This window comes from Anomaloglossus baeobatrachus, chromosome 12 (genome assembly GCF_048569485.1).
Source record: "Anomaloglossus baeobatrachus isolate aAnoBae1 chromosome 12, aAnoBae1.hap1, whole genome shotgun sequence".
Classification (NCBI taxonomy): Eukaryota; Metazoa; Chordata; class Amphibia; order Anura; family Aromobatidae; genus Anomaloglossus; species Anomaloglossus baeobatrachus.
Window position 1 is genome coordinate 31,203,496 of NC_134364.1, and position 15,372 is coordinate 31,218,867.

A 15,372-nucleotide genomic window follows, 5' to 3' on the forward strand; every position below is an offset into this window, starting at 1 on the left:
CGTGGTACCCGGATATGTGGCATCTCACGGTGGGTCAACCGTGGGCACTACCAGACCGACCAGACTTGCTGTCTCAAGGGCCATTTTTCCATCTGAATTCTGCGGCCCTCAACCTGACTGTGTGGCCATTGAGTCCTGGATCCTAGCGTCTTCAGGGTTATCTCAAGAGGTCATTGCCACTATGAGACAGGCCAGGAAACCAATGTCAGCCAAGATCTACCACAGGACGTGGAGGATCTTTTTATCCTGGTGCTCTGATCAGGGTTTTAGTCCATGGCCATTTGCCTTGCCCACTTTTCTGTCTTTCCTTCAATCCGGAATGGAAAAGGGGCTGTCTCTCGGCTCTCTTAAGGGACAAGTCTCGGCGCTCTCTGTATTTTTTCAAAAGCGTCTAGCAAGGCTTCCGCAAGTACGCACGTTCCTGCAGGGGGTTTGCCACATAGTCCCCCCTTACAAGCGCCCGCTAGAACCCTGGGATCTGAACAGGGTGCTAATGGCTCTTCAGAAACCACCTTTCGAGCCAATGAGAGATATTTCTCTTTCTCGCCTCTCGCAGAAGGTGGTCTTCCTAGTGGCAGTCACATCACTTCGCAGAGTGTCTGAGCTAGCTGCACTGTCATGCAAAGCTCCCTTCCTGGTGTTTCACCAGGACAAGGTGGTTCTGCGTCCGGTTCCGGAATTTCTCCCGAAGGTGGTATCCCCTTTTCATCTCAATCAGGATATCTCCTTACCTTCTTTTTGTCCTCATCCAGTTCACCAATGTGAAAAGGATTTGCACTTGTTAGATCTTGTGAGAGCACTCCGGCTCTACATTTCTCGTACGGCGCCCCTGCACCGTTCGGATGCACTCTTTGTCCTTGTCGCTGGCCAGCGTAAAGGGTCACAGGCTTCGAAATCAACCCTGGCTCGGTGGGTCAAGGAACCAATTCTCGAAGCTTATCGATCTTCTGGGCTTCCGGTTCCCTCTGGGCTGAAAGCCCATTCTACCAGAGCCGTGGGTGCGTCCTGGGCTTTGCGGCACCAGGCTACGGCTCAGCAGGTGTGTCAGGCAGCTACCTGGTCGAGCCTGCACACTTTCACGAAACACTATCCGGTGCATACCTATGCTTCGGCGGATGCCAGCCTAGGTAGGCAAGTCCTTCAGGCGGCGGTTGCCCACCTGTAGGAAAGGGCCGTGGTACGGCTCTATTACGAGGTATTATTTTACCCACCCAGGGACTGCTTTTGGACGTCCCAATTTTCTGGGTCTCCCAATGGAGCGACAAAGAAGAAGGGAATTTTGTTTACTTACCGTAAATTCCTTTTCTTCTAGCTCCAATTGGGAGACCCAGCACCCGCCCCTGTTCCCTTCGGGCTGTTGTTCTTTGTGTACACATGTTGTTCATGTTGAATGGTTTCAGTTCTCCGAAATTCCTTCGGATTGAATTTACTTTAAACCAATTTATAACTTTTACTCCTTCTTGCTTTTGCACCAAAACTGAGGAGCCCGTGATGCACGGGGGGTGTATAGGCAGAAGGGGAGGGGCTTTACACTTTTAAGTGTAATACTTTGTGTGGCCTCCGGAGGCAGAAGCTATACACCCAATTGTCTGGGTCTCAATTGTCTGGGTCTCCCAATTGGAGCTAGAAGAAAAGGAATTTACGGTAAGTAAACAAAATTCCCTTCTTCTGCCACTTCATAATGCATAAGTGGCAAAAACCTGCTGAAAGATTACCTTTTAAAATGAATTTTCACTGAAAGATTATCAAAGAGTTTTGTTTTTTTTTAAAGGGGTTCAAAGTGAAAGCAAGTCAGGTGTAGTACAGGAGTCATCACATGACCCTGTGCTACCATGATAACTATCGGGAGTCACGTGATCGCGTCACGTGACTTTCGGTATCGGGCGGTAAGGAAATGTTTACCGCGATCGCGCTTATAATGGCGCTGTCACATATTGATAGCGCCATATAAGGGGTTAAACGGCACGAGCAGATAACGATTCTGCTCGTGCCTAGCAGGCACACATCTCAGCTGTGAAAATCAGCTGAGATGTGCGCCGATCGCGGCATGCTGCTGCCGGCAGACCGCGGGCAGTAACATTATGACCGCTAGGACGTAATTTTACTGCCCGCGTTAAGGGGTTAAAAATAACAAAGTCTATACTCCCGATGGCGGCGCGGTTACAGTGATTGCGAAACTTGAGTTCCCGGGGCCCCATTTGACCTTGGAATGACACGCGAGCACCACCCCCAATCGGTGCTAATTTCCTTCTTCCCACCTTTGGATGCTTAAACAGTTAACAGGAAGAGGGCGCTGCGGTTGCCACTACTTAAGTGCCCAAAGGCGGGGAGAAGGAAGCCAGCGCTGATTGGTTGCGTGTCATTCCATGGTCAAATGGGCCCTGGGAACGTGAGTTATGACATCACTGGTTCAACACCTGCAGCGGCGGTGATTATAGGCTTTATTTTTATGGCGGTGAACCTAGTAGCGGACAACCCCTTTTAAACCTTTACTGCAGCCTTCCTCTATAAAAATCCACTGATTACTTCATACCCATTGTGGTAGCGCATGCCTTCAGTGTCTAATTGTTAGGCCGGGGTCACACGGGGACTACTGCGATCCTCGCATGACACTCGGCTCACGCTGGCAGCACAGCGGGAGCCGAGTGTCATGGCGACTGAGGTCAATCGTGCGATCGGACCACAGCTGCGGGCGGGGCGGCTCTGAGGAGGGGTGGGAGGGATTTATCTCCCTCCGTCTCTCCTCTGTAGACTGCTATCGCCATTCTCACCCTGCACTCAGGCTATCGCCGGTGTACTGCGAGTGCAGTGCGTTTTTTTTTTTTTTTTCCCTTGCCCCATAGACTTGAATGGGTGTGAGGAAAAAAAAGACTGTCATTGCACCCGTAGCATGCTGCGACTGTCTTCTTGGTCCGATTAGGGCTGAGAAAATAATTGCTCATGTGCGCTGACACACAGGCAAATATTGGTCCGAGTGGAATGTGATGTTTTATCGCATTCCACTCGCTCCGATTTTCACGCCGTGTGTCTTGGGCTTTACAGCACAGCTTTACTGGATTCTGTATGGTAAGTGTACTAATTTCTGATCTGTTGGATGTTCAGAACGCTCGTTCTGCGATTGCTCGGATAGTTATGTGGATCCGAGAATCATTATCGTAACGCCACCCTTATCCTGGGAACAGACTGATCAATCGTCAGCTTGTGTTGTGCACCTTGTTTTCTGACTTGATCTTTTCCATACTACGTGGGTCAGGGGCGCAGTTGAAAATAACCCTAGATGTATGTGCTCGCAATGTCTTACCGGCGTACCAGTTGAATGCTTTAGGAAAATGATGGGGATGGATTACCTGAAATTTCTTCTTTGGTTGTTTTTAAAATAATTGTTTTAAAACTGTATATATAATCTAGTGAGTAGTTTCCAAGCTTAAGCTGCCTGAAGAAAGATCAGGTCTTTTCTTTTAGATGCTTCATGGCTCAAAAAGTCTGAACATATGCGCAAATCATATTGACGTTGCTATAAATAGGTTCCTTCTTTTTAGCATCTTTTATTAAGCGCTTTTTCAATAAGATTTCAAACTGTGTCTACCTAAAAACTACTGCCGTTCGTTTACCATACACATGTGAAGGTAGCCTAAGCTATAAATTGTTTGTTTAAATGTAATAAGATTCTGTGTATGTAAATAATCAAAATGTAGATGTAGTTGCATAATCATCTGTGTGTCTCTATAGCAATCGCACAGACCCATAATATGATTCTAAACTGTATATACAATAATGGGTTAACCAAAGATAATGAAGCCAGAATGTGAAACAGTGAAAAGGCCCAGTCACACACAACTACTTACCAGCGATCCCGAAAACGATGCGACCTGATAGGGATCGCAGGTAAGTCGCTGGGAGGTCGCAGGTGAGATGTCACAGAGTCAGATCTTACCAGCGATGCAGGCACAATACAGGTCGCAGTAGCGACCTGTATAACAATCTCAGCAGTCACTGTGACCCTGTCACACAGTGTCAAACACAGCGATGTGTCCTGCCCAGCAGGACATCGCCTTTGAAGAAAATGGCCTGGAGCATTCTGCAACGACTAGAGATCTCACAGCAGGGGCCTGATCGCTGGTAGGTGTCACACATATCAAGATCGCTAATGGGATCGCTACTGCGTCACGGAAACCGTGACTCAGCTGCGATCTCGCTAGCGATCTCGTTATGTGTGACGGTACCTAAAGTCTTCATGATGATTAGTAAAAGTCTTATCAGTAGTTTCACACAGAATGTATAATGAACAGGTGTATTTTACAGCATACTGGGAAAAACTGGGGAGTGGAATACTCCCTACTCCCTATTGTTACAAGGACAATGATGCATTCTGTATAATTAAGTCTTTTCCAATACACAAGTTCAGTTGGTGACGCTGGCTCAAACAGAGAACATGTTCTGTGTTTATTGATTATTGAGTCTCATAATATCTGTACATACAGCTAATACGACACCGGCCTCTGGATATCCTGAACGAAGATACCATTAGCAATCTTCACCTAAATTTCTCCCTTGACACACACAGTACAACCATTACAGGCTATGTTCCTGCTGGATTCTCATTTTTTTTTTATAAGTCATTAAGTTCAATGGATGAAAAATTTGTTACCATTTCCATAACGTTATATTCAGCCTTCCTTCAAATTGGGCTATGATAGAAAAAGTTGTCAAAATATACCAGAACACCGCACCTTGCTATTTACTAGTTAAATGCTTAATTAAGATAAGTCACAACCTTGTGGAGCACTTTTGCTGCAGCCTAGATAAGCTGTGTTTACACTTCAGCCATAGAGAACAGCAAGGACATGGGCAAAGTCCTCTACAAAGAAATTACTGTATGCAAATTGTTTCCAATTGTGGCTTATAAAAGCAGAGAGTTCTAAAAAGGATCTCAATGCAATTAAGGTACCGTCACACTAAACAACTTACCAGCGATCCCAACAACGATAGGGATCGCTGGTAAGTTGCTAGGAGGTTGCTGGTGAGATGTCACACTGCGATGCTCCAGCGATCCCACCAGCAACCTGACCTGGCAGGGATCGCTGGAGCGTCGCTACACGAGTTGCTGGTGAGCTCACCAGCAACCAGTGACCAGCGCCGCGTGGAAGATGCTGCGCTTGGTAACTAAGGTAAATATCAGGTAACCAACCCGATATTTACCTTGGTTACCAGCGCACGGAGCTACACGTGCAGGGAGCAGGGAGCAGCGCACACTGAGCGCTGGCTCCCTGCTCTCCTAGTTACAGCACACATCGGGTTAATTACCCGATGTGTACTGCAGCTAAATGTGCACAGAGCAGGGAGCAGCGCACACTGCTTAGCGCTGGCTCCCTGCTCTCCTAGTTACAGCACACATCGGGTTAATTACCCGATGTGTACTGCAGCTAAATGTGCACAGAGCAGGGAGCAGCGCACACTGCTTAGCGCTGGCTCCCTGCTCTCTTAGCTACAGCACACATCGGGTTAATTAACCCGATGTGTCCTGCAGCTACATGTGCACAGAGCAGGAGCCGGCACTGACAGTGAGAGCGGCGGAGGCTGGTAAAAAAGGTAAATATCGGGTAACCAAGGACAGGGCTTCTTGGTTACCCGATGTTTACAGTGGTTACCAGCCTCCGCAGAAGCCGGCTCCTGCTGCCTGCACATTTAGTTGTTGCTGTCTCGCTGTCACACACAGCGATCTGTGCTTCACAGCGGGACAGCAACAACTAAAAAATGGCCCAGGACATTCAGCAACAACCAACGACCTCACAGCAGGGGCCAGGTTGTTGCTGGATGTCACACACAGCAACATCACTAGCAACGTCACAAAAGTTGTTCGTTAGCAGCGATGTTGCTAGCGATGTTGCTTAGTGTGACGGGGCCTTTACATATGACGGCTTAAAAGAAACAGTGCCCTTTGTAAAACAAACACCCTGGACTGGCGCCGTTCCAGCACTGTGTCTGCAGGCGGGTGCGTCACACTTATGTCACATGAGTGCGGCAGCCAATCAGCAGCCACCGATATCACATGAGCGCTAACCCCTTGCATAATAATCATTGAAATTGTTTTTAAATATTTTATCTGGGACATTTTAAAGGGATTTTTCCCCAAACCGTGAACCGGAGCAGCTCAGCGCGGTCAGACATTACACAGTACATAGCAACTGACACATAAGATCTCAGCACAGGAACATGCATCATTTTAACACATCCAATGGTAGAAGTAATTCTCCTAAGATCAATTAATTAAAATGTACTTTGCTAGCAAGGCAAGCCTTTGTGATTCTCCAAACAAATATAGAAAATATTGCAATTGTAGCCTCCTCACCATCTCTGTGGCACACTTAAGCCATGTGCGCTCTAGAAAATGGAATTTTCTTAAGAAAATTCCGCAGGTTCTGAAAGATTTCCGCACCCGCGGGAAAAAAACGCAAAAAATCCGCACCAAAATCCACATGCGTTTTGGTGCGGATTTGGTGCATTTTTTCCGCAGGTTGTTCCCCGCGGGATTTCACGATTGCATTAGTGAAATCCCGCAGCAACCTGCGGAAAAGAAGTGACATGCAATTGTTTTTGCTGCGGGAATCCCGCAGCAAAACCTGTAGCTGTCAAAATCTGCCTAGTGCGCACAGCGTTTTTTTTCCCATAGGTTTCGCTGATGAATCACTGCAGAAAGGTTCTGACTATTTTCTGCAGTGAAACATGCAGGATATCCGCGGTAAAATCCGCCTAGTGTGCACAGAGCCTAAGAGCCTTCTATTACTGGTTCAACTCATCAGCGTAAAGCAAATACCGAATTTTTCGGATTATAAGATGCACTTTTTGGAGGAAAATGAGGGGTGCGTTTTATAATCTGAATGTAGCTTACCAGTGGAGGTGGAGAGGGGTCACGGGAGATGCTGCGGGCTTACTGCATCTGCTATGTTGCGGGCGGTGGGGCAGGGGCTACCATTCTGAAAATGTGAGGGGTGCGGGCTTCAAATAATGGTGTCCTGAGTCGGCACATGCGCAGATGGAGCTCTCAACTCAAAATCTCACCTGCACACGCGCCGCATCCAGCCCATTGATCTCCCTGCAGCGAACTTAAGGAAAATGGCTCCCGGAGGTGACACGTACACAAATCAGATCTCGGCTTGTCATTTAAGCCAAGAGCTCCATCTGCGCATGCGCCGACTCTGGGCACCATTTCTTTGAAGCCCTCTTCGTTTCTGCAAGCTCCTTCTGTCTCACAGCGTCTACAGCCTCCTGTGACTCCCGCACCACCACCGCTGCCGCCCCCCCCTCCCCCTCTGGCAAGACACCATCGAAGTATAAGACAGACACCATAATTTTTTTTTTATTTATTTATTTTTCTAAAATTTGGTGCGTCTTATAAAACAAAAAGTACGGTAATATTTAGAGGCCTAATAAATACATTTTTTTTTTTTTTTATCTTTCAGTTAAGTGTTCGAGGGAAAAACAAGAAGGAAAAACTGGAAGATTTCTTCAAAAGCGTAGTGAAATCCGCCGATGGCGTCATAGTTTCTGGTACAAAGGTAAGTTAGGATATTTGGTGATTGTAGCGGCACGTCGTATGGAAATCGAGCACTGAATGACAATCTCTTCTCTCTTCCCGATGTCTCAGGATGTGGATGATTTCTTTGATCACGAGAGGACGTTTCTTGTAGAATATCACAACCGAGTCAAGGATGCAAGTGCAAAGTCTGATAAGATGACGAGATCCCACAAATGTAAGTCCTTTTATTGACACTGTACATTATGGTATTTCCTAATCCGGCAAAAGAATTGGTGCCGAAACCCCGATTGAGAAGTCGTTAGTAATGTAGTGAATTTGTACAAGTCAGACTTTGGTGCTTTAACCGAGTAGGTGCAGAAGAGCAACAACCGGCCAAGAGTCATCCATTGCTATTAGATGTGAGTAAATTGATTCGTAGGACCCTGGTCCAGAGGCCGGGTCAGTGCTCCGGGGTGGCGGGTTGGGATGGTAAAATAACACAGCTTGTTTCACCTCTGGTTTATTCGATCGTGCAGATCCATAAACAACTTGGTATCTAAATAACCCCTCATATCAAGATATTTTATATTACTATTAAAATGTATTTATAGCGCACCATTGATTCCATGGTGCTGTACATGAGAGGGGGTTACATACAGAATACAAATACAAGTTACAATAGACAGACTAGTACAGAGGGAAGAGGACCCAGCCCTTCGGGGCTTACGTTCTATAGGATTTTGTGAAGGAGACAGTAGGTGGGGTGTTGGTCGTCCAACGGCTCCATATGCTAGTGAGGTGGCGGAGGCACCGCACGGTGGTGAGGCGGCAGCAGCTCTGCACGGTGATGAGGCGGCGGCGGCTGTGCACGGTGGTGAGGCGGCGGCTGTGCACGGTGGTGAGGCGGCGGCTATGCATGGTGGTGAGGCAGTGAGGTCATTGGAGATTATACACATGTCTGAACAGATGAGGTTTCAAGTTCTGTTTGAAGCTTGCAAGTGTAGCAGATAGTCTGACATGTTGAGGTAGCGAATTCCAGAAGACTGGGGATGCTCGGGAGAAGTCTTGGAGGAAGTTGCATGAGGAGCGAATGAGAGAAGGAGATCTTGGGAGGACCGGAGGTGACATGTTGGAGTGTAGTGGGAGATTAGTTCAGAGATATACGGAGGAGACAGATTATGGATGGCTTTGTAGGTCCGTGTTAGTAATTTGAATTGGATACAATGGAAGATTGGGAGCCAATGGAGGGATTTGCAGAGGGGAGAATCGGGGTGGTATTGAGGAGAGAGGTGGATCAGTCGGGCAGCAGAAGATTTTAAGAATTTATAGTCTTTGTCTTAATATTGGGGATAATGCCGTGGCCGCACAAGTTGGAAAGGTTTGGTCTTGGATGACATTTTATTCCAATCTTTTTTTTGTTTTAGGTGTCGCCGATGATTATAACAGAATAGGCTCCTCCATGTACACCTTGGGAACCCAAGATAACACTGACATATGCAAGTAAGAAATAGGTTTTTCCATTTTTGTGTGCTGTATTGTAATTTACTGTACAACTTTTTCCTTACTACACCATTTCTTTTTGTGCAGCGACAGTAGCACAATATTATATATAAAATGTAATGTGCCCCTGTAGTAAGGTGCCTAGTCCTTGTCCCCTGTAGTAAGGTGCCTAGTCCTTGTCCCCTGTAGTAAGGTGCCTCGTCCTTGTCCCCTGTAGTAAGGTGCCTCGTCCTTGTCTCCTGTAGTAAGGTGCCCCGTCCTTGTCTCCTGTAGTAAGGTGCCCCGTCCTTGTCTCCTGTAGTAAGGTGCCCTGTCCTTGTCTCCTGTAGTAAGGTGCCCCGTCCTTGTCTCCTGTAGTAAGGTGCCCCGTCCTTGTCTCCTGTAGTAAGGTGCCCCGTCCTTGTCTCCTGTAGTAAGGTGCCCCGTCCTTGTCTCCTGTAGTAAGGTGCCCCGTCCTTGTCTCCTGTAGTAAGGTGCTCTGTAGTAATGTGCCCATCCTTTAGTAATGTCCTCCTACTGGTCCCCTTTTTGTCTTCTTTTATGCCATTGTTTACACACACCTCACCTGTACTCTGTTCCACGGTGTCCACTTACCTGCTTCTTGTGGACCGCAGGCACATAGATCCCTCAATGATCTCAGCTGGTGCATGGAGCCGCCGCTGCCGTCAGTGCTTTACTTCGGTTGAATGCTTGGCGGTGCTTGTTGCACCCATCTTCCCTCCTAACAAGTTTATGGGGTGCTGATGGTTTGCCATGATAGCTGGTGTCTGCTGAAGACCCTCATCGGTGCTGCCTTGGAGCTACTTAGGAGATTGCTAATTTTCCCACGCACTGCAGTATATTGTACAAGCAATCAAATGGTTCAAATAAAATGTTCAATTTTCCAAAATGTGACACATAGGTCTCCATTGTGCGCATGCTCGCTTTGATCTGCCCTGCTGCTTCTGATTGTCTGCAGGGCTTCTGTGACATGACATAACGTCCCTTGCAGATTGGTGTCATTTCTCGGATTGCTTGATTGATATATATTTTTCATTGTAATTTCGAGTGAGTGCTATGTAATCTATGCTGAGCACCGGTCTTTGTGGATTTCTCAGATTACGGTGCTGTGTTTTCCACGAAACATTGTGACCAAAGGGGGACACAAAGTGCTGCAAACGGAGGAACAACTGCCCCCTGATCTGGGAAGAAAGTGTGATTTATATATACATACATGCACGTGGGGGTGTGGGTGGGGGTGTGTGGGTGTGGGTGCATGTATGTGTGTATGTATGTGTATGTACATGTATGTGTATGTATATGTGTGTGTATATATATATATATATATATATATATATATCTATAATATATATTTCTTTAACGTTCCTATGGGAGACCCAGACCATGGGTGTATAGCTACTGCCTCCGGAGGACACACAAAGTTACTACACTCAAAACGTGTAGCTCCTCCCTCCTAGCATATACACCCCCTGCTAGCCAGTCCTAGCCAGTTTCAAGCTTTGTGTCAGGAGGATCACACACACACATGCATCCTTTTTTGATTTTTCATTTTTTCTAAAGATTTGGAAGAAAAGCGGGTCCACTGGACTCCCGGCATGTCCCTTCACACTCCCCTGGCGGCAGTGCTGTTAAGGTTGACTTCAGGGCAGAAATCCCTTCATGCCGCGCTCCTTCAACATCCCTAGTGGCTCTGGCTTGAAGTTAGAGCCAACACGGTTCTCACTGCTTTGCAGGAGACCGGCCTCCATCCGCAGCCCTTTGGCAGGACCCTGCTGGACGGAGCACTGGACCCCCACCCCACCAGGGATTGGACCCTGCGTCTCAAAGCTAAGTATAGAGACGTTGTTCAAGGGTCCTTCTACAATGTGTATTTATTGAGGGGACAGTGATTTATGTTGATAATGCTGCTTTTTACAGTTTTTCCGGCCGGTTTCTCAGTTTTTACTGAGTACCGCGCCGATGATGCCTGATTTTCGGCCGCAGGTATAACTCTAGGCCCCGGCTTCAGCCGCGGCCTAGTTTCGTTTTGTTCCCCTGCATGTTACTCATGCAAGGGGACACTGCAGCGCCGCCCGCCGGCCGCTCTGCACAGGGGACGACACTCCGTTTTAGGAGATGATTCCCTCCCCTGTACATGCCTTAGCCCTCCGATTCCCGCTCCTAGGTTAACCCCCGCCCCCCCCCTCACTCTGGCGCCATTTTCTCAGCGTTCTTAGTACGCTGATCGGCGCTGGCTGCTCTGCAGTGCAGAGGGAGTGGATATATGGCTGGGGGTCCAGGCTTGGAACCTGAGGGGGCACTCACAATAGCGGCCTGATAAGTCACAACCTCTGGCTGTGCACTTTTATACACGATCACGGCATTCTGAGGGAGTTAATTCTTTATTATAGAACCTCCTCAGCAGCATGTCTCACACTAGGAGCAAAGCTCCAAGGCTGTATACTACATGTTCTGCATGTAGGCATATTGTCTGAACCGGCACGGACCCACACTGTAATGGTCCTTATGTGGTGCCTCTGCCTGGAGTCTCCCCAGGCTGACCCCTGTCTTGGGTATTCTAGACATTCTAGAAATAGCCCCCCACCTCTGCAGCATGTCTCACAGAGCGAGGCTGCAGGCTGTTTTTAGTATCCACTGCTGGTAGTCTCGTACGGCTGTACCGAGCTCATAACCACTGTGGCCCCTCAGCTTGGAGGCTCATTCAGGGTCCCTCCAGCTGCTCCGGTCGATGGCTGACCCCTGGGGGAATCTTTTTTCCAGGGGTCGGCCTGTCCCGCCATCTGCTGAGCATGCAGCCCCCTTCTCAGGGCGTTCTCTGCTCGCTCAGCAAAGCTCTCAGACCCCGTCCTCCTGACAGGGAGACGCAGGGTCCCCTGTCCTCCCCGTCCCGCAGCTCCGATTACGAGCTGACTCATTGGACGAGGAGGATGTCACGGACGCTACTTTAGGTACTTTGATCCGTCCGTAGGTGACGCGGATGCGACTGATTGGATTGCGTCCATTATACTGTATTGGACCTCCATCCGCCTGTATCAGGGGAGTATTCCCCGCTGGCAGTAAGGCATCAGTATACCTTTAACAAGACGAGGAGTGTGTTCCTTAACCACTCCAGTTTTCAGGCGTCCAAGCCCACAGCCTGTCCTGCAGATCCCACAACGGGGTTCTGCTGCCTGTCTCCCCCTCCCATCAGAGGTGGTCAAGGAGTGTACTCATTCGCCAAGGGTGGCCACTCCGGTGTCTAGACTTTCAGCCCGGATAGTTGTATCAGTGGCTGACGGCACCTCTATAAGGATCCCACGGTACATTAATTTTGTACTGGACCTCAATCCGCCGGAGTTACCTTATCTAGGTGAACACAACGTGTTCCTTAACCACTCCGGTTTTCAGGTCCCTGTGACCAGCCCAGGGTCCGCTCTGACAGTCGCTTCACATGAAGCGTGATTCTGAGGACTGTGTTTCCCCTGTCCACCAATAGTGGTCAAGAAGTGGGCTCATTCACCTCAGGTGGCTCTGCCCGGACCGTTATGTCAGTGGCTGATGGCTCCTCAGAGGAGATGCATTCCCTCACAGGGACCCTATGCCCAAAACGGTTGCCTGAACTTCCAGACTTCAGTCTTTTCATCCTCTGCCTAGGTCTGCCATGCTGGACACCGCACGGCGGTGGTCTTGGCTACTTTCCTCGCTGTCCGCAGGCTCCTGTGGCTTCGGAAATGGAGGGCAGATGCCTCTATAGAGGTTCCTTGCTGGGCTCCTCTTTGGTGGGACCAGTCTCTTCGGAACCGACTGGATGAAATTTAGGAAGCTCTTGGCGGGGAGAGTTCTTCCTTGCCACAAACCTAAACCAGGGAACCTGTCCAGGGCAGGAATCAGTTGAGGTTTCGGTGGTTTCCGTTCCTCCATCTGATCGTCCTCTAGCTCGGCCTAGGTTCATAGAACCAATTTGCTTGAAGCTGCGTCTTCAGAAGACCGCAGGAGATGCTGCCACTTAGTCAGCTTCCTCCGAGCTATCTAGCCACGCCAACCTCCTCCTAGTCGGTGGCAGGCTCTCTCCACTTGGCGACGTATGGTTCTAACACGTCTCCGTTCAGTGGGGGCGGGATTATATCTCCCATGGCTACAAGATGGAGTTCTGTCCACCCGCCAAACAGATTTTTTTCTGTTACCTCCTCCCGGCTCCAAGGCCGCCGCCTTCTCATAAGCCGTGGCATTTCTTGCAGGCCAATGGAGTAATTGTACCGAATCCCGACTGGGAACGGTTCTGAGATTTTTGTTTAAATCTCTTTCTAGTCCCCGAAGAGGGCGGTGCCTTCCGACCTGGATCTTTAGCTTTTCAAGCATGGTCAGGTGTGGCATTTTCACATGGAGTCTCGGTCTTGTTCCGTGTGTTTTTTTTCACCGGATCAATCAAGAACCCAAGGAGATTCCCTCGCAGCCTTCGGCATCAGAGATGCTTTTCTGCAACGGTCAATCGCAGTTTCACACCAGCGTTGACTGCGTTTTGCCATCAGAGTGGTCCAATTCGTGGCTCTTCCCTTGGGGTTGGCCACGGCCCCTCGAGTATTCTCATTGGGGCTGCTGTGATTAGGGTCCTGCACCCCTAGGGATTGACAGTGATCGTTTGCCCTAGACGGCCTTCTTCTCAGGCCTTCATCCAGTGCAGACTCTTAGCAGAGTACTTCGCTTACTCTCGCCACTCTAACCTATTCGGGTGGCTTGTCATTCTGTTCAAGTCCACTCTGACTTCGAACCAGAGGCTCTCAAGGACGCAATTCGAGACTGTCGGCTCTTGTGAAGCCGCTCTTAGTCGATAAGTAGTCCCTCCGCTGGCGGTCGACGTCGTTCTATCAGACACCAAATACAGGTGCTGGTCAGACGGTGGCGTCAATGGAAGCGATTCCTTGCCCAGTTTCTCCTATGCCCTCTGAGACTGGATGTTGTTTGCTGTACACGCGAACTCCCTCCTTCCACGGGGTGGTGGCTTTGCCACTGACCTGGGGCTCGTTTTCAGGGGAGGTTTCGACCACTCTGTCTCGGGGACGCTCCTTCCTGGCCCCGTCCCAGGTGATTCTCACCAGGGTGCTGGTCTTTCCGCCTTGGGAGCATTATATCTCCACCGCGGAGCGCAGGGCGCTTGGACTCTGTCCGAATCAGCCCTCTAGATCAATGGGCTAGAAATCAGAGCTGTATTCTAGCTCTCTAAGCCTTCACCATTTGTTGGCGGCTAGGCACATTCGAGTTCAGTCGGATAACGTTACAGCGTTTTCCTACATCAATTTCCAGATCGGGACACTCAGCCGCCTGGCAATCTTGGCGCCTCAACATTCTTCACTGGACAAGGGACTCCTAGTCCACCGTATCCGCAGCCCACATCCTAGATGTCAAAACTGCGGGCAGATTATTTCAGCTGTCCAACCGTGGTCCACAATCCTCAGGTTTTGCGGTAGACACACTGGTTCATGTTTGATCCCAGCTTCGTCTCTACCTCTTGCCCAGAGCCCTACACAAGATCAGGGAAGGGGGCCGTCGGGTCATTCTCTTACAGACTGACCCAGGCAGGCTTCGTATCCTGACCTGCTCTTTCTGTCCGTTGGATTGCCATGGCATCTTCCGGTCCGTCCAGACCTTTTCTCAGAAGGTCCGTTTTTTCCGTCAGAATTCTGGATTCTCGGATTGACGGCGTAGCTATTGAGTCCTGGATCTTGGCGACTTCTGGTATCCTTCCTGAAGTCATCTCCGCTATGACTCGAGCTCCATGGTGTCCTTGGACCTTTTTAGCCTTGCCGACCCTCCTGTCCCTTCCACAGTCCGGTCTACAGCTAGGACTATCCCTCATTAAGGGACAGGTCTCCGTTCTGTCGGTATGTGCCAGCGGCGTATCGTCCGGCTGGCTCCGGTGCGCTCCTTTAAGGGCGCGTCTCACATCATTCTGCCTTTCCGGCGGTCTATGGAGCCCTGGGACCTTAATCCGGTCCTCCCGGTTCCCGGAAACCCCCCTTTGCGCTTCTTAGGGAGGTTTCTTTGTTTCATCTTTCACAGAAAGTAGTCTTTCTAGTGGCTATAATTTCCTGCCAGGGAGTTCTGGCTGCACTCTCTCTGAGTCACCCCCTTTTTTGGTCTTTTGCATCAAGACAAGGTGGTCTCCGTCCGACTCCGGACTTTTTTCCCTAAGGTGGTTACTGCTTCCACCTTATCCGGGGCAATTTTCCTGCCTTCCTTTTGTCCGGCTCCTCTTCATCGCTTGAGAAAGCGTTGCATATCCTGGATCTGGTGCGGGCGCCCCGGATCTAGGTGTCTCGCACCGCCGTTATTAGGCGGTGCACCTCTCTCTAGTACTGACTGCTAGTCAGCATAGCGGT

At 49.3% G+C, this 15,372-nt stretch overlaps 1 protein-coding gene across 1 annotated transcript in view; it reads left to right on the top strand.

Annotated features, from left to right (window-relative positions):
- The window catches only part of SNX6 (sorting nexin 6), a 106,606-nt gene that overhangs the window by 53,400 nt on the left and 37,834 nt on the right, over positions 1-15,372 (top strand). Inside the window, exons 7-9 of the mRNA XM_075330604.1 lie at positions 7,461-7,556; positions 7,646-7,751; positions 8,941-9,016. Coding sequence (XP_075186719.1) covers positions 7,461-7,556; positions 7,646-7,751; positions 8,941-9,016 — 278 coding nt within the window. The remainder of the gene's footprint in view (positions 1-7,460; positions 7,557-7,645; positions 7,752-8,940; positions 9,017-15,372) is intronic.